We start from the raw sequence: 24705 nt of genomic DNA on the forward strand, positions 1-24705 counted from the left end.
CTATTACAGAGAAGCAGCTCCTGGTTCTTTCTTTGCTTTATTGGAAATGAAAGCTTAAATAGGGTTGTGTGCAGTTTGAGTTTTTGTTCTGCCTTCCTCGCCTATTTGTATGATCAAATGCTGAAATTGGCTCTTACTTGCTTGAGAGGGAATGAAAACAGCTGAGAAATGCTGCACAACTGAGACCTGTTCATCTTTTCTGGAGAAAACACGCTTGTCGCTTGATCTTATGGTCGCCGTAGTGTTGGGGGTGACACCTCCATGTGAGAAGTTTGGGCAAGGTGGCTTTGTGCTGTAAGCTCTGGCTGCGCCCCCAAAAAAGCCTGTTGAGAAGAGCATTTCAAGATGTAAAACACTCACTGCAGGCCTGTGTGGGTGGTGGTGGTGTTAGGGAAAGGAGTGTATTTTAAAAGGATCTGAGGGGGAAAACGAAAGCTTTCGATTTTATTGCTAGACAGGAACATCTCTAACTTGTTTTGTTGCAAGATTTTACTGGCCTGTTTAAGTTTAACAAACTTCTATTCTGTTATAAAAAGTCCTTAAAATGTGAAATGTTTTTCTGTGAGAGGTCAGTATTGAGCAATTAAAGCCCTAAGTAAAGCTGAGTGTTTGAACACAAGACACTTTAGCTGCTTTGGTGAACCAAAATGCAGCTGAGATTCTTCTAAGCTAGACCACTCTGTTGTCCCCTCTCCCTTCCCCAGATCTTCCCATGCTAGCCAGACTGACCCAACCAGCATGCCCTACCTGAGCCCAGCTGAAACTGTGTTAATCTACACATTCTTGCAAATCCCAAGGGTTTTGTGGCATCTCTGGCATTTATTTGTTCTCTCACTTTGGGGGAAGGGAGGAGACAAAGGACTTGGCTGTGAAGGCAGCCAGCACACTGTCAGCCTTTGCAGTAGCACTTCAAAGTGAATGTTTTGTTTACTAGATAAGTGAAAACTGATGTAAATTTGGGGTGAAAATACAAGGAATTTACTGATTCTTACCCCTTCCTCCCAATCGGAGATGGAGAAAGTCAACCATATAAATGTTAGAAAATAGGCTGTCATTAGGCTAACAAAAAGCTTAATACTAAAGCAAATGTTTTTATTCAAATTTATATTATCTTCCTTGAAGGGATGTAGAATCCTGAAGTATCATCCGGGTGAATTAAAAGAAAAGTGGAGGGGAACGCAGTAGGAATACATAGGATTATCACACCCATTTATTATGGAGACTGTTAGATACTGAAGGCCTTAACATTGAAATAGAAATAGTCTTCAAGAAAAGTGGAGATTTTATGAAATGTAACAGCTGTCAAATGTGTAACAAGTATTTCTGTAACAGCTCTTTGGACTTGAAATGGTTTTGACCTGACATTTCTCCCCCCCCTACACCCCGTGATTTTTTTTGAGTTGTATATTTGGTTTTGCCCCTCTTAGTACAACAGATGCTTAAATGTACGACACTGCTATGTATAGTCTATCTTGCAACAATGTTTTCTTTCTGTTTTTTCTTAAACTATTTTCTTTAATTTATCTGCAGGAGTCGGAAGCTTCAGATCAGAAATATCCCGCCTCACTTGCAGTGGGAGGTAGGAAGTTACTTTAAAAATTGATATCTGTGCTTAAAACCATGTTTCTGTTTCTCTCTTTATCCACAAGACTTTTCCCCTTCCCCCACCTTTTACTTGCTTTGCACACACCACCCATTCTGTTCTGGGGAAAAATCCTTTGGAAGAGGGAACAATAGAGCCTTCTAAGCAATTCAGATAACTGCCTTCATTTCTGCTCTCCGAGTTAACCATGAAAAATGTTGAAATGGATTCTTTGGTGAATGCTGACTTCCTGATGCAGTCTCTTTGACTGAAAGCTGGTCCGTTTTGGACCTTGCTGGTGCCTGGTGTATGAGTTCAGGAAACTTAACACAAGTTCATATATAAATACCTGGCCAAAACCTTTACAAAAGCAGAAATTTAATGCTGATCATTTTTCTTTGATTTTTTTTTTTCATTTGTGTTTTTGTTTTTCCTTGCTCTTCTATAGTGGTGGCATTATGGCAAATTGTTTGTTCATGCTGTAATGGCTCTCACTGATATATTGTATACTTGCTGTTCACACTCCTCAAATAGTGTTACAATTTTTGCAGTAGATGGGCTACTGTGAGAACGGATCTGTTTACTGTTTTTTCTACCTTGTGCGTGTTTAAAACGTTTTTGCGTTTTGCTAGTGATAAGTCATCCTTTTGCTTGAGGGAGATTAGATGGTGGAGGGTTTGAGGATAAAGCTCTGGTAGCATTCTCTGCGCAGGTTTGGTTTGTCTTCATCTGACTTTTCATCTGCAGCTACTACTTTGCACTGCCTGCTTGTTTCTTAGCTTTGGAGAAAAACAGAGGCACTGCTCTCTCCAACCTAGGCTGTCAACCACTGGGTTCTGTAAGATATCGGCACACACCACCTCTCATGGCTTCAGTCTGTCCTTCTGGTTTGTGCTGTCCATATAAGCCTTTCCTCTGCACTTCTCAAACCTTGTGCTCCCCTCAGTGGAACTGTATCCACCTGATGCCTTTTATTTCAAGTTCATAACTGCTTTTTGTCAAACTTTTGGGAAGACTAGTAATAGAAATGGTGGAGGGTGGCTGATTTGAGGAATAATTATTTTGGTACAAACTTGCCCTGAGGATTTTGTGTAGGAATAGTGAGTATCAGAGCAGAGGCATATGAGTGGGAAAAATGTGAATAAACACCGATGTAAGCACTGTTGAGCAGAGTACATCAAAATGCTTTCACCTGCTTGTCCCTCCTTACATGTATGCAGCTATTACTGCTTGTATGTTACAGGTATCTACCCTGTTTCCTATCTGCTCACTGATTTTTAAATTATTTATCTCTCCTTCTCCGTTGCTGCAGTTTCTGTGGTGACACCTGGTCTCAGACAGATGTTCCCTCTGCCCCACTTTTTGAAACACAGTGTCTTCCTAAAGTTCCCAAGGAAGAGTTAAAATTGTCCCTATTTGTCATACCTTTCCCAAGGTTGTAATCTCAACCTTGCCTAGATGTCCTGAAGTTGCTTGTACAGACCTGGCCCTTTGTCTGGGTGCAGAATTTAGGGGGATGAGGTCCCAAAATAATGTCTACAATACTTTTGCATTCTCTTGTGACATTAAGGCTGCTTGCCAAGTATGGTTTGTCTACAAACTTCCTAAAGATTTTCTTTGTAAGTGCTGGTGTTCTGTCACTTCTGCACTAAGCAGGTAAGTTCTGTGTGTTCTCAAAAGTGTGCTGATGACAAAATACAGAAGCTGGTGATTAAATCAGGGAATTGTCTTATGTCAAGTTTACCTTGGGTTCTGGTATTTATTTATTTTTTTTTTGGTGCTTGTAAAAACTTCCTTTGAGCTCCATAACAAAGTTTTGGATGATTCCTCCTTAAATCAAATCTCTTTTGCAACCAGTTGCTTGGTAAGGAGACTAAAAGTTTATACATACAGAGAGGGATTTATACTGAAGCAATGTTCTTGCATAATGTTTTCTGAGGCGATGGTGTGTGTGCATGCACGTGTGGCAGCTGGAGCATTTTTACTTAAATTGTTTCTTATAGTCCCTCTGTGCCAATCTGCTTGCCTCATTGCTCCTTTGTTAATTGCTTGAATCAAGACTGACTTCTAATGGGTGTGAAATCCTTAAAACCAAACAAAAAAATACCCACTGAAAGATCTATAGGTTACTTCAGTCTATCAGACCTCATGTATGTTTGATATCGAAAACACAATTAGTACCCTGCAACACCTTTCTTTTTACAGTGACATAGGGATATGACAAGAATGGAAGAAGGATTAATGTTCTTGTGAAATTTTTTTCCTAGTATAACTGTTACCAGGACGGCTACCTTATTCTTTGCAGAAGTATTTTATTCAGCTCTGAAATAATTGTCTTGTTTTAATTTTATTCTTTACAGAAAACAAGCATTTTACATGGGAAGCTTACAGGTGTGCCCCTAGCAGTTGGTGTACATGTCTCTAGTTTGGTGTTTTGCAGATGTTCTTGTGGCCAGCATGTCACACAGTGGTATCTGTAAGTCCTGCGCCACGTGGGACTGGGACCCAGCGAGTGTCTCTGTGCACACTCACACCCAACAGAGATGGTTCTTGGCTTATAACAAATCACCCACAAAACCTCTTATTATAAGAAAGGCATTCATAATGTTCTGAAATGCAACTCATCAGGTTTGGAGAAAGTAGGCCTGGAAGAGTGGTGGGGATGCTGGTCCCACAGGAATGCAGCCGAAGTGTTTGTAGTGTGAAGTGTAACAGTTTGGTAGTAGATCCCACTCCTGAGCACCCCAGAGAATAGTATTGCCTCCTGGTTTTCAAAACCAGAAAACCTTTCAGGGACTAAACTGAAGTTTAATCTGAATTGAGACTGTTTTGCAATACATCAGCTGAGGAAGGTGCCCCACTGTTGATAAAAGTGCTTTGTTCCCCACACAGATGGGAGGTGTCTCTTAAGATTCATGAAATGCTGAAGTAAATAAGTTTACTGTGGAAACTTTGAAACTGTTTCACTGGTATACCTTAGCTTTTGAAGAGGCATGTGCACCTATTTAGTAAAATCTAGTGCCTTGTAGTAGCATAGAAGAGAGAAAACATTGAACTTTGGTGTTAAGGAAACCTTGACTTCCCCTTGGAAGAAACTGGGTATCCTGAAGACTCCTGTGAGGTAGGACACTTCACCCATAGTTATTACATACAGATTGGGAAATAAGCAGTGGGTGCAAATGGCCACAGAGTAACAAGCGTTTATTAATAAGACTTCTCATGTACTTTTCAAGTACAGAAATTCAAATTAACTATTTGCTTTTCTGGAGAAAAGTCCTCGAACTAGTTTTCTTCTTCACATATGTTGAAGTTACTGAACAAAATATTGACTCTTAAAACCAGCCAGAGCAATTGGACTTGTAGTTGTTTCCTCTGGGTAATATAAGAGTTCACTGTGTACTTATCAGACTATCATGGTATAAGTAAAAAAGGTAAGATAACCCTTTTAGACCATATTCAGGGCTAAGTGGTAGAAGAAAGGCAGATAATGACCTGCTATAATCTGCTGAGTACTACATTGAAACAAAACCACAGGGTTGCTATATTCAGGAGCTCACTCTTAAAGTGCAGCTGGAAAAGATAAAATTCTAATGTATTCCAAGGCATTCAAGGTTAAGTATATACAAAACTTGCCTGGTAATTAATTTGAACTTCACAAGAATATTTTTGGCAAGGTTCTGCAGATTTCTATACCTGTGGGTTGGGTATTCTTGTACTCCTTGCCCAGCTAGGAGAAACTGGAGGTGGAGGGAAGGCAACATCTCTGTCCGAACCAAGAAAATTTAGGACTCGGACTGAAATTGGGGTCTGGACTGGTAGGGGCTTATCCAGGATCATGTTCTCTACTCATCTAGGAGGTCACTTGCATTTTTCCCTCGTCCATCCTCTGGGTTTGAGGACTCTGGACCAGTTCCATAAAAGCATCATCATTTCTGGAATGCATCTTCTTCCTTTTATTCTGTTTGCATATAAATCACATATAGAGGTGGTTATATCAATTTAGTAATTTGAAGGACATGTGCATGATCAGATTTTATTTTTTTAATTTGGTTTCAGCTGTTATGATGCTTGCTTGAAGCAAGCCATCAAACAATGAGTACACCTTTTTAGTGATAGGTGTGTATAATTCCTCCCCTTTCCTCTCCTTACTCATCAAATACAAAGTACAGATTGATGGTAAAGATCATGATAAGTGAAGGATTTGGCACACCACCTTTTCCTCTTCTCCACACATACCAGCCTCATAGGAGAGAAGTGCCCTGGTTCTATGGTCTCTGCAGAAAAGTAAATCAATCTCTATTACTTTTTCCTGAACTGCAGTCTGCAACATACTGTTTTGAGTCCTAATATGTGACTGCAAGTGATCTCTCACTTAGCTTGTGAGTATTCAGCACTGGAGGTGTATTTACAAGACAAGATGATATGCATTCTAGAAGGAGGTCTAGGTGTGGTGATTTAAAACTGAAGTACCTGGAGTTTGTTTCTGATTCATCGTGATAGGGATCCAAGTAGAGCTCTTCTGAGAAGAAACTGTTATGTGAAATGTTACCTTTCTTCTTTCTTTTAAAACATTTTAAAACTAGCTTCCTCAGTGTAGAAGATGTTTTAAGAGATTTTCTTTCAAATATTTTTTTCCATGTTTAGTGAAAAAAGTGCTAGAGAACAGACTTTCAGGACACAGATGGTGCCAGAAACAGCACTTGCTGGCTCAGCAGGAAGGTAGCTGTTGAAGAGTTCCCACTTATCTTCTGTGGGCTTATTTCCTTATCAGTTTGTATGGAGCAGAAAAACAGATAAACAGATACAGTGTTGATGAACTTCGTAACAAAAAAGGTAGACTAAGAGCCCAGTCTGTGGAGTGTGAACCTGTTGAGTGAGCAGAGAAGTAAGAAAAACATTGTGGATGTGTATTTCTAGCTTTGCCGAGAGACTTGCAGGTTGCTTTTGGGGACAGAAATGTGTGGGAAGGGAGGTCTGATTTAGCTCTTCCAAAGGCAAAAGGATGTTACTAAACAGGGCTTGCTTTTCCTCACTTTTTCATGGAAATGAAAAACAAAGTTTCATAGTTATGCTGAGATGTCTGATGTTTTAGGTTCTCCAAGCAGAAGTAGTAATGGAAAAGGATTTCTGGATCAGGGTTGCAATGTGAGTGCAGGTTCTGTATTGAGATTTCTGTCAATGCAAGAGTGGTTTGAGCCATCTCCACCCATCTGCATGTTTTGTAAGACAACTTTCAGTTTCTGTAAAAGAATTGAGACTGATTCTGATTGTGAATAAATGTTGGTAAGTCTTCTAACAGTGTAAATAACTGTTTGTCCTGAGGATTTGTAGTAGTTTCTGTTGCTTCTTTGATTGAAACAGCTAAACTGGGTGGGGTGGGTTGTTTGTTATTTGTTTGTGTTTTTTAATCTAGAGATGCAGTGTAAAACCCAATCTTGCTGAATGGTTACAATGCAGTTCATTCTAGAATACCAAGGATATGAAGAGAACAGGTGGGGAACTTGTGGGTATTAAGAAAGGAAAAGAAAAACTTGAAACCATTGCAATTAAGAATAAATGAGGATTATACAAAGCAGATTTTGCACATAAAGCAGGATGTAAAGGGGAGATGTAGGAATGAGCTGAGCTACAATGACAAGAATTCTAGAAGAAATATAAATCAACAGTAAAGAGATTAAAAAAGTATTGAAATATGATCTTTCACCTCAAGACTCCTCCAAGAATCCTAACTTAATGTAGTGCTATAAAAATAATGTATAGCTATAAAAATGCTAGCAGAATGCTAAGCATGCACAAATTATCTGCTACTGTATACTAGGTGTGAGAATCTCTAGTAGGGATCTTTGTTTTCTGTTTCTTCCTCAAAGTGCTACATCAGGCACCAAGCTGTACTTTTTGCCATTTACTAATAGTCCTCCTCAGCAGGAGAATGGAGAACATGTTAGTCTGTTTTCTGCAGCAGCTTTTTACATATTTGAAGGCCTGTGATGTTCAGGCAGGGTTAAAGAGAAAGTTTAAATCCTTTCAATCTCTTCTCTGGACTGTTCTTAGATCTCTCACCTGGGAAGTCCCATAAGGCTTCTCCAGAGTTGCTTCTGTAGTTTTATTTTCTGTAGCTTAAGATCACTTTGGGCTCTTATCTTGTTCTCTGGTATATTTGCACTCCATTTCAGCCTTGTGCCATCTTCAGATTTAATAAACAGAAACCTGATATAACACTAGATGTGGTGGTCCCTGCAAACCCAATGAAACAGAGCTCTTTAGTATGACAGTAGGTTGGTAATAACTGTTACCTGGCAGTGATCATGAGGTCAACTTTTCGCCTGCTGTTGTAGTGTTGGTTGTGTTTACCTTATGAGTCTGTTGTAGGGGGACAGTGTCAAAAGCCTTCTGAAGAGAGATACCCACACACATAGACTGTGAATTATGTTCTAATGAGAAACTGGAGAGATTTATCAAGAATTATGCACATCAAACAAAGGTTAATGTTAACTACATTAGAGAGTAGAGCAGTCCCTGGGGCAATGCAGAGCCCCTGGGCAGCACTGCCTCCTCCAGGTGTTGATCCTATAGCCAGGGGAACATGGGGGCTGCCTTTGCTCCTCTCTTGCCAAAGAGAAAAAGAGAGGCTACTGGTCTTTCCTTTCTGCTATCTGCCCTGGCCCCATACTCCAAATTAACTATTTTGCTTGAGCTGCAGGTATTTCCCATGGTCTAGCTGGGCTTAGCAGCAGGTGAGTCAGTCTGACATAGGAAAGTGACCATGTCTGTGTCAGACCACCCAGTTTTGCACTTAAGACATACTGGCTTATGTTGGGATTTTAATTGCCTGGCTTAATTATAGGGGGTGATATTTACAGGTATATGTGAGGTAATAAACACCTTTGCAGGTGTTTAAAATACAGGGTGTGGGAGTAAAGGTCCTTGGATAAACATGCAATAAGCATATTTCTCACTTAGAATGATTTATTCATACGACTGTGTTGGCTACAGCAGTGCTGATAATCGCCTTACAGTTGTTATAGACAAGGGGAAAAATCTAACAGGGAAAGTAATTTTCTTTGAGAATTGTACTACAGCATTTTTTAGTTAAATCGGGATCTTATTAAAAGTTTTATCAAACATTTGCACCCATTTAAGAGTTAATATCCCAGGTGCCCCCAGTGAAGATACTTAGGTAGCATTGTATTAATTAACACTTTTTAAATTTATTTTGGAAGCTTGTATTGTACTAGCTTAAGTAAAGAATAGATGAGTTAGAGGTGAGGTCAGGGCTCTGTTGTGCTGAGCACCTAGAAGATACAAAAGGTGGTCTTCCAACCACAAGAACTCCACATAATGTTAGTAGTCTGCTTCAAAGAAATCAGAAGAGTCACCAGGTCAGAGATGGCTTGACTGACACAGTTTAGAGGTGTGAAGTTTGCTCTTCCTCCAGGTGGCTAAGGTGATAAGTTGAAAGAATAGGAAGTGGAAGATTTTGGGCTTGTGCTGAAGGAAATGTGGTGTTGTGTGGTTGTTCAGGCAGCCACTTTGACTTGTGTAGCAGAGGCAGGAAGGTTGACTGAGCAACTTTTGAAGAAGGTGCTGAAGTGCCACAGCTTTTTGACCAGAATATTAAGCAGGAAAAACTGGCTTCTCTGAACATGCTGAGTAGTAAGCTGCAGTGACTTCAGGGCATGGTTTGTGAGGTGTTGATCAACCTTACTGTAAAGGGGACAGGACAAAGGGTGGAGGGAAGCACCCACTTGGACCTGAGACTTTTAATCTCTTGTCTCATCTGAGTCACACAGCTTTGTGATTCAGGGAGTTGTCAGATCTCCATGTTGGAGTATGAATGCTTTTGGCTGTAATGGGCTCTAATGTCAAAGCACAGAAAATGAGTGAGTGAGTTTTAAGTGTTAAATGTGGCCATTCCAACTAAGACACGCAGGAGCTTTATGTCTTTGGAGACTGCATTTATGGGCCTATATCTTATTTTCCTTCCAACATTCAGTGGGAGGAATAGCTAAGTGAAGGGGTTAAAAAAAAAAAAGATTCAGCATGACTGTTTGATCCAAACTCTTCCCCCCATCCAAATGTGTTCCATTGTCCTGTGACTGAGATGAAGAAAAATCTGTTTTCACGACTAGTTTTTGATCTTCTAGGATAAAGGAAGGCACAACCTGTGATCCCTTAACTTTTCAGAAATGTTCTAATACTTAAAACAGCTGCTAGTGTGCAAGAATTTTGGCATTGTCACCATGGGGTTGGTTGGCACTGTTAGAACACTGTGTTGCTCACAAGCCTACAATAATATGGTTACTTGTTTAACATGTCACTAACAGTGACTCTAAAACTTGAGAAATCTTAAAAGACACACAAAGCTTGCTTGGTTCAAAACACTTTTTGGGAAGCCAGCCACCAAATCTTACTTTTTATTTGCAATTCTGGAAAGGTGTCTGTGAAGACCTTTGTTCAAGGGCACAGCTGTCAAAGTCTTGCACCCCTTAGCTATAATTTTTACTTAAGGAGTCACTTTAATCATGTGCAACCTTTTTATCCAGTGTTGTGACATACCCTTTCATAGAATTATAAAACCATTCAGGTTGGAAGGCAACTCAGGAGATCTGTAGTCCAACTTTCTGCTCAAAGCAAGGTCTTTAGCAGAAAGGTATTGAATTGAAACCACATTGCTTAGGGTTTTGTCCAGTCTTGGAAACCCCTAGGAATGCAGTTTGTGCAACCTCACCTTGTGGTGACCAGTTCGAAGGATTAAGATTTCTGCTAACAAGAATTCTTTTCCTTATACCTGGTGAGGACATCTATTGTGTCAGCTTAAGCATAATGTCTCTTATCCTTCCACCCTGCACCTTTGGGAAGAGCCTGGCTCTGTTTGCTCAATGACCTGTGGGGCAGACTGCTGCTATGCTTCCCTCAAAGTTGTCTGTTCTTGGGTTCAACAATCTCAGTTCCCTCAGATTCTCCTTACTGGTGAGGTACTCCAGCTCTCAACCATCTTGGTGGCCCGTCACTGAACTCATTCCAGGTTCTCAATGTCTTTCTTGCACTGGAGGTCCCAAAACTGGATGCAGTATCTACATGTGATTGATTATCTCCTTTCACTCAGCATTCATTAACTTTCTTCCATCCATTTCCTGTGCCCCTGTTAATACAGTCCAGGTTGTTGCTGACCTTTGCTGCCAGGACACAGACCTGGCTCACGTTCAGCTTGCTGTCCTCCAACACCCTGCATAGTCTTTTCAGCAGAGATGCTCTCCAGCCAGGCAGTCCTTAGCCTGTACCAATGTGCAAGAGATTATTCCTTCCCTGTTGCAGGACATTGCATTTGTCCTCGTTAAGTTTAATCAGGTTGCTGTTGGCCCATTCATCTACCCTGCCTAGGTCTCTTTGCGTGGCAGCTCTGCCTTCTGGCATGTTGACTGTTTCCCTCAGTTTGGTCTCATCCCCAAACTTGAGGAGGGTGTGCTGCAACACCACCTCCAGGTCGTCGACTAAGATGTTAAGCATGATGGGCCCTGGGACAAGCCACTTGTTACTGGCTGCCAGGTAGAGTACTGTCCTCTGAGCCCAACTGTTATTTGTTATAGTGTTATTACTGGAAATTAATCTGGATGTGGAATCTCTGCCAGTTTGTCACCTGCATGCATAGGAGGGGAAACATGTCTGGAAATGGTATTGCATCTCTGCAGATAGAACTTAGGCTGCATGCCATTGCTGGCTAAATTTCCTTAAACAAAAGGATATATTAACCCATGGTTCAAACTACCCTTAAGTGAGACAGCCCGGAAGTGAAATAAGCAGCATCAACTCACTGGTGCTTTATTTCACATGTAATCACATGATCTTGTTTCTCACTGGTACTCTAATAACATAAAAAACAAACCACCAAGGGACTACTTGGTGAAAATTGTAGCTTCTGAAAACTCTTTATGATTTGAATTAGCAAGCTGTAATAGAAGTCCCAAAGTATGTTTTTGACCTATGAAAGAATACACTTTTTGGTAAGAATGTATTCTTATCCCCATCTATTGATGTAGCTTTTCTGTGAGTAAACTTAGTCTCTCCTAATTAATTATTCATGCTGCCTCATACCTTAAAGCTTGTTCATTTTAGTTTTTCTCTGAAATAAGGAACCAGTAGTTCTTACTGGTGTTGGGTCTTTTGTGGAAGTGCTGGTTTTAGATGCTGGGAGTGCAGCCCAAAAATTCCTGATGAAATTAGATGGCAGAACCTTTTTTGTTGGCATGTATGAAGTAGCTGGTAAAGCAACATGCTGTTATAAACAAAAATGCACTTCAAGTGTTGTAAAATTAATGTGATTAAAAAACTAGTTACTTATGTCCTGCTCTTGGAGAAGTTCTGAAGTAATTTCAGTTACCTGCCTTGAAAGAAGATGTCACTAGCAGGGACTGTCTCTTCAGACTTACCAGTTGTATAATTTGAAAAGAATTGAAGGAAATGCATAAATGAGTTGTGCCTCAGGCAATAATAAGAGAAATGTTATGAGCTCTTGTTGATGGTAGCCAAAGGAATAGAAAAATGTTAACTTCAAGTGGCCTCAATGACTCTTTTCTTAATCCACTTAGTTTGTGCATAAAGAATATAAAACCAGCAACACCAGGTCAGAAGAAAGGTTTATGTATAGTCCTGTATCCTACCTTTGCTGTGCCTTGGAAGGGGTACAAGAATAAGGACAAGGATATAGTGATAGCTCACCAGAGCAGTGTCCTCCTGACTTTCAGCATTTTGCAGCCCTGTTAACCTACTGACCCAGAAACGGTGCCTTTGTATTTGAGAAAGTCATCTAGAGTTTCTGCAGACATGTTCCTGGACCAATGCAAACTCCTAACATCCACAGTATACTGCAGTGAAGAGTTGCATGGTTTTAGGGCATGTTGCAGGAAGAACCGTCTCATCTCACATGCTTTGAACTTCCACCTGCCGCCCAGGTTCTGTCTTGGAGGGAAGAGTGAATAGTAGTAGCTCCATGACCTTTTTCTCTATTTCCCTTATTATTTTAAGGACCTTTATTCCTTACCCTTTTCTTTTCCAGGCTGAGCAGCCATAGCCTGCTTAGTTGTTTTTGTGTGGAAGCTGTTCCCCATCCTTTGATTATCTTTGTCCTATTCTTGGGAATTTTACAGAGTGATTTGGAGCTGAGGGACTGAATCTGCACACAGTTATATCATTCATTTTAGGTTATTTCATTTTATGAAGGTAGTTGCTGTTGGAGGCCTCTGTGTATCTCTTTCGTTTTGCTCCTTTTAAAAAAAAAAAAAAAAAAAAAACCAAAAAAACACCAAACAAAACCTGCAGTGAAACAAGTGGAAAGCTGGTCAGAGAATGGGGCTTGCTGCTTATGTCTCAAGAAATCACAGACTTTGACAACCATGGGAAAAATTGACGTTATCAATAGTTTAGATCCTCCTCTGGGCTTGCTGCTGGTTGCCAGGAAATATTACATTTGAATCATATGTGTACCACATGTTGACCTAACTTTATGCAACTGGCTCTTGTGTGGAGGGAGGGAAACAAAATGTGCTTATTTCCAAGGGGCTGGCTAGTTTCAGCTCAGCTGATTCTATAAAGCAATGGTAGTCAGCATGTCTCTCCTCACACTTGTGCTTAGGCGTGTGGGATTTTTTTGTCTTGTTCGCTAAACAAGTAGAAAGTGTCTCTCAGGCTACCTATCTGATCAGCAAGTCTGCTGAGACTATTGCAAAGGCTGTGATGCTGCTGCAGCTACGTGTCTCCTACAGCCACTTGTACAAGCACTCTGCTTCATTGTCTCTGTGTTCCCCTTTCTCTGTGACAGTTTTGGTTGTGGTCTTGAACTAGACCATTCAAGACTGAGGCCCCATCCATCTTTTCTTACAGCTCCTACTTGCTTTCATCTAGTGCTACAGAAAAATGTTGAGTTATTTCTTGGATGCATAGGGAAAAGGAACAAGGTGAGCTCAGCTGCATAATATCCTGCAGAAAGAGGGAGACGCATGACAGGCAAGCAGTGAAGCTGTTGTACCAAGCAAGGGGAAACACCACAGGCTTATGGGAAGGCAAAAGATGCCAACACAATCTGCACCTGCATTCTACCATTTCATCCAGCAGCTAGTGCTTACTCCAAGAGTCTGGATGCTGTGGCAGGTCAGATACTGGCTGCTGGGTTGAGGCCTTGGAAAGTGGCAATGAGGACATGAGAAATAGGTAGGAGATCTTTAAGATGTAGGTGAACACCAGCTGAGCCAAAGGCTGCTGAGCAGGGGGAGGGAGATGAAGTTATGTTAATGTATTTCCTTATTTAAGCTTTTGTGTTATTCTAAAGCCTGAAACTCCCTCTGATCCTGTGTCCCAAATTGGTAGCCAAGTACATGTGGGCAGGGAAAGAAGGGAATGTAACTGGAAATAGCTCCCTTATTTTCAGATGCTTTGGATGTTGTGGCAATCAAAAGGGGGGATGTGACTAAAAGTCATCAAAACCACTTCCAAGCACATGCCTTCTAGTGGAGCAAATGAGCAGGATTTTAAGAATATAATACAAACAGGAAAACACTCTGAAAACTCTATCCCACCACTAACTTGGGGGGGAGGGAAGATACATTAAAACTATCCTTGCAAATAGCTGCTTTGTTACAAAGCCTAATAGGGGATTGAATGCATGTGTAAGAACCAAATCCAAATCAACATTTCTTGGGACACCTTTTATTGGGTGTTGGGTTTTTTGTTGCTCTTAGTAATAGTCAGGCTGTTGTTATGTGAGTAGTAGATAGCTATTCATGCAACACTTTCATTTATTTGCTCACATAGTTCCCTTACTGAACTCATAGTTATCCAGTGTGAGCAGCAACCAGGAGGCCAACTCACGTATGTATTCTTGGAGGGTTATAATAATGTACCAGTGGCTTCTAGGTAGGTGTTCCTTAGTCCTTTGTTGCATAGGATGTGTAATTAAACCTGTAGCCTTCATCTGACTGCATATAGCAGCTGTCACTGTTTTTATATTTGGTCTGAGTTACCAGTCTGCAGTTGATGTTAGTGAGTGCTAGTGTCCTTGTGTGGGTTCAGCAGGCTTTTGGTCTGGGAAACTTTCACATACTGCCTTCTCAATACACTTCTCCTTTTCTTGGCCTGTTCTTTTCTGGTAACTGTTTCTCCATCCAAATGTGTGGAAGTCTACAGGAACCATTCATGTGAGCGTACACTGTAGTGATGTTTATTATCCCAACTACAGGACTTTTTTTTTTTTCTCTTTTTAAATATGGGACGTCTGTGGACCTGTAGCATTCTTGCAGGTGGTGTGACATCAGCTCATTATCCCTAACTTTATGATTTGTGGGTATTGGTTGTTGCACCCCAAATGGTTGCTGGTTTAGGTTACTGTTGCAGGCTGGGATGACTTGTTAAATACTTGAGTGACTGCATCTTTATAGGAAACTTTCTTGTTGTCCCTTCATATCAGCCTCTTACTATATATTCAGTAACTAGTGTGCATTGTAATCCATCAGTAGGTTTGGGTCTCATACCCAGAAGGCATCTGTTCCTGGTGACATCCTGGTTTTTATACATGTAGTAAGTAGAAGAAACAATGCAGTGGTGATGGGATATGGAAGACTTGAAGTGGCTTTGTGTCTGGGACTGCAGCGGGTGTGTGCAGAGGGAATTCATGCTAAATTTGTGATTGGGACTCTTCCAACTGTGCAATCTCCAATGAGATATGATGGACTATGAACACCTTTAGGAATATATGCAGGTAGCTGTATAGCAGATATGAACTTCTCTTAGCTATGCTGTGCATACCTACTACAACCAGCCCTCAGATCTCTGGCCCACAGCTGACTGGTTGTGAAATTCATTGTGGGATCTAGAAGGAGTGTAGAAGGACTACAAAATGTATCAGAAGAGAACCAGAACTTTTGCTAGTTCAGGAGTTGGGGGCGGGGGAGGGAAATCTGATGTTGCTGCTAGGTGTTATAGATAAGTGCTCATGGCTTCCACTGCTCTGCTACATGACCTAGCTTCTGGTCTAAGCCAATGTTCAGTGATGCCTTTGGTCTCTGTAGAAATGCACGTGTTGGCGATTGCTTTGTGTGGCTGTATGTTATGAAAATAATTTCTGTCTTGATGAAACAGATAGGAGAGCTCTCAAAGTAGTGTCATTACCTGACTAACAAAATATGTTAACCTGCTTCATTATGGAAGTGTGAATTTATTTACAAAATAGAAGCTATGCAATGCTCTGTTTCAGCTTGTCAAACTGTGGTGTTGCAGCTTCCCTGGCTTGCGTGAGGCATTGATGTGCTCGCAACTGCCTTTTGCTTTGCTGTTTAAAGTCTGCAGGCAATCCTCTCCTCTGTTCTTTTGCGAAGTTGTCTGTTGTAAAAGCAAAGACAGGAAGGGTTTATTTTCTTACGGGAATACTTGATTTTCTGAGATCATGTATACCTGCATGTCCAACAATTCCCATTAGTTTGCCAGAACCAACCTGTTTAGTGGCCATCCTTCTGCTTGGTTGCTCGTTTCCATTGTGAAACTGTTATTAATTTCTCCACCCTTTAGATAGTGCATTAATACAGCTTCAGAGGTGAGCCAAGCAATGGGTCAATGAGACTGTAACATGTAAGGGATGTTGGAGGCTCAGCCTCCAGTATCCTTGGACTACGTTCAGCATTGCTCCTAATCCTTCTGTGTGGTAGTAGCTTCTGTGGGATTAAAAGCACTGCCCTACTACATGTAGCTTGTTAGATGCCTGTCTTCTGCTTGACAAAGAAGGTACAATACTGTCTTTTGCGTTTTTGTTGCAGCAAGACCAGATGCTTTAGTAGTTGATGGGAGCTTCACAAATGGAGAAAAGACCTTCTGGAGTTGAGATTAGGGAGGGACTTTATCAGGTCTGTCTGTCCATATGTGCTTTCTTGTGCTTGGGGTAGTGGTGAACCTGAAAATTTGCTGCTGGCGATGCCAGGCTGCTGATGCAAAGCTGCTTGGAGCTGACCCCAGGCTTCTGCAAGGCAGGAGGTGTTGTCCTGGGCTGAAGGGCAACAGTTTTCTGGTGGCAGAGCACAGAAGTGTCTGGGGTGCTCTCCTGTCAGAGATCACTTCTGCTGCTCCTGACAGCCATCCCTTGTAGTGCCCTGAGCCAGGAAGGGTCACCATGTGCACATGAATTACCCTGTTAGTGTGGTCACAGGTAAGCACTTCTGCAGCATGAGCATATATCCAAGCATTTTTAAGGCCCATTTAAAAAATATTTTTAATAAACATGAATACCACCAATAAATGAAAAAATCATGGAGCTTCTCATTTGCAGCAGAATTTGCCCCTTTCAGAGAAGCAGGTGGGTACAGGTTTTGTCAAATGGTGAAGTGGAAGTGAAGTTATATACTGCTTTCTCTATTGACACCAAAAAAAAATTGTGTTTGGGGAGTGAGCAGATTGTAGACTGCACTGTAATTAGTGGAGTGACAAATCTGAGCTGCAGTGGCATTTGACACTTGTTCTTTGGATTTCTCGTTTTAGTGGAAGTAAATGCAACCAGAAGTGATCAACAGCTGTTCCAGCAGCACTTTGACTACTTGCTAGTGTGTATGTGGTAGAAATGGTCTCTCCAGCCTTCTTACTTCTAAGCAAATTCAGGTGGTTAGGTTTGGGACAGACGAAATTTCCACTTTGCAAGTAATATGAAAAAGTTGCCTTCGGTCTCAATGGGAAATTTTCAATGAGTAATGATAGAGGTAGTGTGCAAAATGTAAGAGTGGGCACTGCTGACTCTTCTGCCAGAGTGCAGCACGCATGTGCGGGAAAACCCCTTAAAAAAACCCTACTCACTTCTGCAGCACGTTGGCTTGGTTCATTGTTGCTGCTTTGGGAGCAAATGTGCTTTAGCAGTACTTTGTGGTAAAAGTGAAGAGTTTGAAGTTTTTGAAAGTGTTGAAAAAGGAGTTCTTGTTGAGAGTATTTATCTCTTGTGATCTAATTGGAGCAAATAAAGATACCAGTTTACTTCCTCATAAGTTTTCTCTCATTCAGGCAATGGTAAGTTTATAATCAAGCGAGGGATCATTTTAATAATAAGTTGCAGGACAGTGATATCACATTCAAATTGTGACTAACAAGTTAATTATAGATACTGTATATTAGTTCTGCTTTTCTTTTTGACATCTTAAACTTGGCAAAAGAAAAATGTAGATTGTAAAAAAAAAAAAATTTGAAAATTGAAGTCTCTAGTTGAGTTTGAACATCTCATGCACAGTTACTTAAACTTTAAAAAAATGCTTTTAAATAGATCTTCCCAGACTGTTAGTCTGATGCCAGATGAACAGTTCAGGGGTATTTCTATAAATCAGTAAAAGAAAATTCTACCATGAGATGAATCTCAAATTTTGTCTGCAAAGAAGAAAAGTTAAACAAAACCGAAACACCCCCACAAAAAACCAAAAAGCAACCAAAAAAACCCCTTCTTTGCCTCTCTTGAAAGCTGCTAATAAGCATTTTCATAACATTATCTGAAACAAAACAATTCTGCTTGTCCATGAATTATTCTCATTTGAAGCCCCTGCCTTCCTCCTTGCAAAGTATTTGCTATTCACCAGTTCAGTTTCTTTTTTCAGCGCTGAGCAAAAAGCAAGCAGCATAAGCTTCCATTAACTTACCTGTTTTCTAACCTTTCTGATGTTGATGTTAGTAGAAAAGCAAGTGCAGGTGATGCACACAATCCTGTTGCACATGAGTTTGTTTTTTCAGCAGGCAGTTTGGACTGTGGCTTGTAGGCTTTCAAACTGACTCAAACTATTGGGTGAGGCTTTGTACCCGAAGGCTTACTGCCCCAAAATAAAACTCCTAGCCTGTGAGCCAAGGTTCTGTCCTTTTTGGTGGATAAGAGTGCTCTGTAATTTCCATTTTGCTTTTCATTTCAACTCATTGTTGGAGGAAGCTGCTTTCTTCTTCCCCCCCCCTATTCTCTAATCACAGCAGCTACATGGTAACATCCTTATGCTGTATTCTCTGGATACTAGAGATCCTCCCGGGATGTGTAGGACCTGCAGCTTTCCTGGGGCTCTTGCTTCCATCAAAGACCAGGGCAGGGGTAGGGGCAGAGGGCATCTCTTATCCTCGTCCTCTTTGCTGGGGACCAGTGTCCAGTCACATTGGTATGGGGAAGAAGATGTTTTATGAGCTTAAACTAAAGAGCTTTGATTCTGTGCACATGGATTTTTCAGTTTTTGTGATATCCTGATGCCGAAGGTGTAATGCTTTCCAAATCATCTGATAGCAGAAAGCTGGAGGATACAGAGACATCTACCATACCAGCAGTGCTTGAAGATGCATACAGCAAAGGGGTGGGCAATCTTAAACCTATTATTTTTTGGGAATATGAGGAATTAGTAGCTGGAACTATATAATTGTGAGTGTTTATTCTGCAAGAATAGGTAGTCTTTCTGAGCCCTTTGGTTTCTCTTGTTCTGCTAAGAACATGACTTAAAGTTATAGAAACACCATAGTTGTTTGTAGGCTTAAGAAATACTTATGGACAATGTTGCAAATGTTACTTTAGACTTAGTAGATGACTATTTCACTAGCAACTTTGTGGATGCTTTCTATGAATTCAGTCTTAAATTCCTACTTCTATTTCATTTCAAAGAAAACTGGAAATAAGTTTCTAAAATAAAAAAAATTTTCTGTATAACTAGAATTGCAAGGAAGTTTTATATTGTACTGATGAGTACAATTTATATTGTACTGATGAAAGGAGGTGTTCTTAATACAAAGCTTTTATATTCCATGTTAACCCACAACAGGCATCTTTGTGTCTTTGATAAATGTCAGCATGTCTATCAGATGCACACAAGATCCGAAATTATTAAGATTTGATATGTTGTGGCAGTCTTGAGAATAAAGCTATAATCTATATAATACTCTGCCTCTATCAACTGTTTGTGGTCCATTAAGAATGCAAAAATCTACAAAATTGAATATAGAGGAGGGAAGTCACCATAAGTAACCTTACGGCTCCTAATTCTCTGTTACTATCAAGTCATACTGTCCTATGGTTTTAGAAGAATATCAGTTGAATTCTGGGGCGTGGGAGGGAATAAAATAAAAATTATCAGCACTACAAATGCTTCCTACAGAACTGATTGTGGGTTACATGGTTCTGCAAGCCACTTCTGGAATCAAATTCTGGAGGGATTTCTTGCAGTTCTGCAGATGACCTATCTGTTCAGAAAAAGCACGAGCAACGCTTTCCTTGTTTACACTTTTCCAGGTCTACCTTACCTGGTTGTGTTCATAAAGCTGCTTTTCTCACCCCACTGCATGTCTTGTTGCTGATCGTAACTGATTTCTAGTGATCAAAATGTTCTTGCCAAGGTATGGTGATCACCTGAACAGAGGTAACTATGACATTAACATGCATTAACTTCTCTTCTCCTTTATTTTTGCTAGCAATTTAATTCATCTTATAGCTGTCTCTTGCATGCTTTTGTGGCTTTGGCATATCTGACAGCATATCTTGCAGAAGCATTGCTTTTCATTTCCTTCTGAGAGCGATCCAGATGTAGCAATGTTGTCTAAGGAAATCCTGCTGCTTGACTTTGGCTGCAGCTGTAAGGGGGTCATTAACATGGTCTTCACTCCTTTCTGTTGTCCTGTGCTATTGTAGCTGTTGTTTCCTCTGTTGTGTATCTGTTGAGCAGCCCACCCCATTGCAGTTTATTGGTGAGAAGAGCTTTACTCCCGGGAGCAAGAAGACAAAAAAATTGAAGAGGAACTGTGGGAAGCTAAAACACATAGCTTCCTCCTTTCTGTTTCCTTGGGACATAAAATACAGAGTCACTTTTGAGTGCAGATGAATGTTAAATTTGTTTCTTACTCCTAATGGTTATTTCATCAGAATGATCACTGAGTACTGGCAGTACACGTGCTATCACTAAAATACACGACCCACAGAGCCAGCACTTTGTAGACTACACATACTATGGTACATATAGCTTGCACTGAAGTGGTGTGATCCACATTAAATCTGTTTTGAGTTCATAAAGAGTAATTTGAATGAGCAGAGCATTTATTTATTAATGTGTGCCTTGTAAAAGGGTGGTGATATTTCAGTGATTTCAATGGAATCTGAGGTTGTGTGTGGATGCAAGACTCTCTGGAAGTAAAGGTATTTGTCATTGTGGCTTTCTAGTTTGGTTTAGGTGAGGAATAAAATTTCTTTTTTAACATTCCTGAAGTGTGTTGGGTATTTAGACGTTCTTGGCAGCCCCCTGTTGCTCACAAAGAGTCCACATCGTGTTTTGCAGTTCTTCATAGCTCCTTCTGCAACACTCGAGGGATATCTGCACTCCTCGTTTTGTAACCTGTAATACTTCATTACGAAGGCTGCCCACATCATCCTCCCCTGCCTTCTCTGGGCTGTGCTGCAGCTGATGGGGCTTGCCACAGAGATGTGGTTTCCATCTTGGCAGGAGTCCTCTGGGTGGGTCTTGAGGCGTGCAACCCTCCCTAACACCGGCAGGCTCCCTGGGTTCGGCTGAGGCTGAGATGTTCCTAGAGTGCGAATGCTGTATTTTGTGTGATCTGGATTGGGAGACTGCCCATTTGGCTACACCTCTGCCTCTCTCCCTCCCTCAGCGAGGGCCCAAAATAAACATTGCGCAAATAGTGTGTCCCTCAAACAAGCAATCAGTGAAAATTGCTAGGCTTCCACTAAGATTAAGACTAATCAAAGTGGGCAGTGATTGCAGGAGTTGATCTTTGCTCAGAGTTTGTTCTAATGAAGTCTTTGCTGCCCCATGAAGGCACAGAAAAAATATGAAATGACACAACCTACAAAAGCTTTACCACTAACTGTGTTTTATGTTGTTCTGCTACACCATGATCTCTCTTGGTCTCATTTATTTTGGTGGAATGTCCTTCTGGTAAAGAGGAAAATTTTGTGTAGGCTAAGTAGGAGACATTTTTTGCTGTGAGGTGAAACAAAACCTCTATGGTAAATGTACTTTAAAATTGTCATTAGTGAGCAAATCTTTAAAAAAAGAAAAGAAAAAAAAAAAGGATTTAAATCAGTGTATTCCTGTGTGGCTCTAGTTTAAGGGGGGAAAAATAGTTTGTATTGGAAATGTATACAGTTTCATTTTATGAAGTCTAGTTTACTGTGTGAATAATTCCCTATAAATATAGCTAGTGATTTAAGAGATGACTCATTAATGGTTTAAAAGCAGTATAGTAAAAAGAAACTTGGTTGTGTGTGTGAGAGCTATTTTTGTGTAGTGTTTTTTTTTTTTTTTAAAGTTATTTTGGGAGTTACTTCCAGTGGAATCCTTCTAACCATTCTCTATGGTGTAACCATGACTGCCTACCTCACCGGTTTTCTCTTTGCCTTTAATGCAGTGGCAGCAAACTGGGAAATGTTGATGTCAGGAAAGTAAAGCATGGGCAAATGTACAGCTTAAAGGAAGGGCTAGAATGAAGCCAGTCTTAACATTATGGTAACTTCTGTTATTTGTTGCAGTACTAGATCATATCCTGTTACTGTACTGAAGTCATGGTTAAAAGCCAGTGTAATTCTAACTTCTTGTATGTCATCTCAGTGAGTGAGGTTGTTGGCTTGCCTAACTTAATGCATATAGTTTTCCTTCCCTTTATGTTTCAGTGATACCTGGTTGACCAATTCCACTACATATAGGAAAATTCTTCTCGTTGAACACTGGTAGTAATCTTAACAAGAAGTAGTTCAGCTGTCATTAAGCTTGAGAAGAGTTAAAGCTCTGCATCTGTTCTTATATTTGCTGTAATACCAGTTCTTCAGAGTGAGGCTTCTTTTTATGAGTAGTTATATAAATCACTCTGTTTTATTTGGCACTTTGCTGAGAGTATTGGACTTAAAAGCAGTATGCATATCTTCTAAAATTTGCATCAATATAGGAACTAAGTTACACTGATAAAAAAATTAATGTATTTAAATATCAGAGAAGTGTCACTACCTGTTCATTCTTCTACAAAGGCTTGTCTATGCATGAAGTTTCAGGAAAAACAATTAATGGAGGCTGGGTTCTGCACTCGAGCAATGTGTCTCTTAGGAATATTGTTGCCTTCACATCTTCCAATTAGCAGAACTTAATTCTAAAGATAGGCATTTAGGCTGGGCTTAAAGTAACGGGAACTCCAAATTCAGTGACTCGTGGGAGGTTCTAAACCAGTCTGCTTTTCTCAGCCTTGCTTCTTCATGTGTGTATAATCAGGTCTTGAAATCCATAGTGCTTTTCCATTATTTAAAAAATGTAAACGGTTTTGGGTGAAACTTCTGTCAGACCCTCTGCTCATCTGAAAGAAAAACCCCCACATTTTCAGAACACTTCCAATGAAGATTTAGAGTATTAACTGAAGTTTTAAAATAAAACAGTTGCCTTGTATAACATTGTAATATTTTACTGCTATTAGATCAGAAACACTGATTTATAAGCAAGCTATTGATTTGTTGGACACTTAGTTTGTTGACAGTTTTAACAGATGCCACTGAAAAGCTGGTGCATTTTGTATTAAGACAGGTAGTACTCTTAAATCAATATTTGCCTTCTTTTTCTAGGTAAATTAATTCAGAATTAAGAATTTGTTTTTTGAATTACCTAATAGTTTGAGGCAAAGTGGAAAAATAACAAGCATGTGTGTAACCTTGATTCTTTCAACCTTATGCAACTATATACCTATTCCCCCCTATTTTTTTTTTTTTGCTTTCCTGCTGCTTTTCCCCTTTGCTGCTGCTGCTTCTCTTCTCTTATTCTTGCCTGCTCTCCCTGGTCTCCTTCCTAGCAGAGTGAAGCACTGATCAAATTGGCTCCCATGTGCAAACCCCCCTCTCAAGGGGGTCCCAGAGGGGCAGAGCTGGAGGGCCAGTGGCACTGGCAGGCTTTGCTGCTGGCAGGGGATAGCTGTGATGTTGGGACTGAGGGTTAAAGGTGGCCTGGGGTGAGATGATTTGTGCTTTTCGTGATTGGGAGAGGTGGGGGCAGAAGGGCAAAGGTAACCACATGCAATACTTGATCTCAAGGTTTTTAGGGCAACGTGCAGCTAAGCAATTAGTAGCTGCTTGGGCTTGGAGGGTAGATTACCTCTGCCTTTCACCCCTCGGTTTTGTGGGTTTTAGCTGGGTGTTTTTTCAGCAGGAGGACATCCAAAAGCTTAGTAAGCGTTGGACTCTCCAAACTGCAGCCATGTGGATGCTCACAAAGCAGCCACGCTGGACTAGTTTGTTAAAATGTAACTAATGGTTTGTACGGATCACCTGAGTAATAATACAGGAATATGACCACATTTAAGTATTTCAGGAGAGAAGCTGTAGTATGGGGTTTAAGCCTATGTCCCACTTTGTTTAAACAGGCACAGAAATATCTTGTAACTCAGAACTGTTTTTTGGTTTCCTTTATTGTTTCAGCAGCATGTTCTGTGTAATGTGTTCTCTATGAGTGAGTGTTGAAACTGAGGTGTTGTTAGGCAAACATCTGTTCCTATGGAAAATTAATGGGTTTTATGTTGCTCAGCAGCTTATTTACTAATGCAGCCAAAAAGGAGATGCAAGTATCTTCTCCTCTCTGCCTGTGTGCCCCCCGCCCCCTCCAAGTTGTGCTTGTTTGCTCACTTTGCTGGCAACAGTAATTTTACACAGCAGTTCCTGTGCTGTCCTTATTTACTGTTCTTAAGAACATCACACTATGCAGGTAAGTCACAGCATGCAAGGCCATATGAAGCTGTTAAAGCAACACTGTCATTCTGGTAACACTTCAGAGCCATGTCTGTCTGCATCTTGTGATGGCCGCTCCTGTCTTCCAACCTTGTCTTTTTTCCTGATCTTTGTATGTATAGCACTGGATGTAGTTGTCACAGGTACCAGCTGTTGGAGTATATGTAGCCTGGGACCATGCTGGTCAGCACACAACACTTAATGATTCACTATCTTCTAGAGTTTAAAAAGAAAAAAAATTGTAAAGATATTATTGAAAATCTTGTGTAAAGTTTCCTAAAACATAACTTAAGGTAGTATCTCAAACTAGTGAAAACAGATGATGAAGTCAGTGTAGTTGTGAAGAGTTTCTGTACAAGTAGAACATTCAAGCAAACTGGCTAGTTGGGTT

The 24705-nt window shown here is 40.5% G+C and overlaps 1 protein-coding gene across 2 annotated transcripts in view; it reads left to right on the plus strand.

Annotated features, from left to right (window-relative positions):
- Positions 1–24705, plus strand: part of IGF2BP3 (insulin like growth factor 2 mRNA binding protein 3) — a 116709-nt gene that overhangs the window by 23579 nt on the left and 68425 nt on the right. For both annotated transcript variants that reach the window (XM_074862871.1, XM_074862862.1), the window contains exon 3: positions 1531–1579. In XM_074862871.1, coding sequence (XP_074718972.1) covers positions 1531–1579 — 49 coding nt within the window. The remainder of the gene's footprint in view (positions 1–1530; positions 1580–24705) is intronic.

The sequence above is a fragment of the Strix uralensis genome, chromosome 1 (genome assembly GCF_047716275.1).
Source record: "Strix uralensis isolate ZFMK-TIS-50842 chromosome 1, bStrUra1, whole genome shotgun sequence".
In the NCBI taxonomy this organism is placed as follows: Eukaryota; Metazoa; Chordata; class Aves; order Strigiformes; family Strigidae; genus Strix; species Strix uralensis.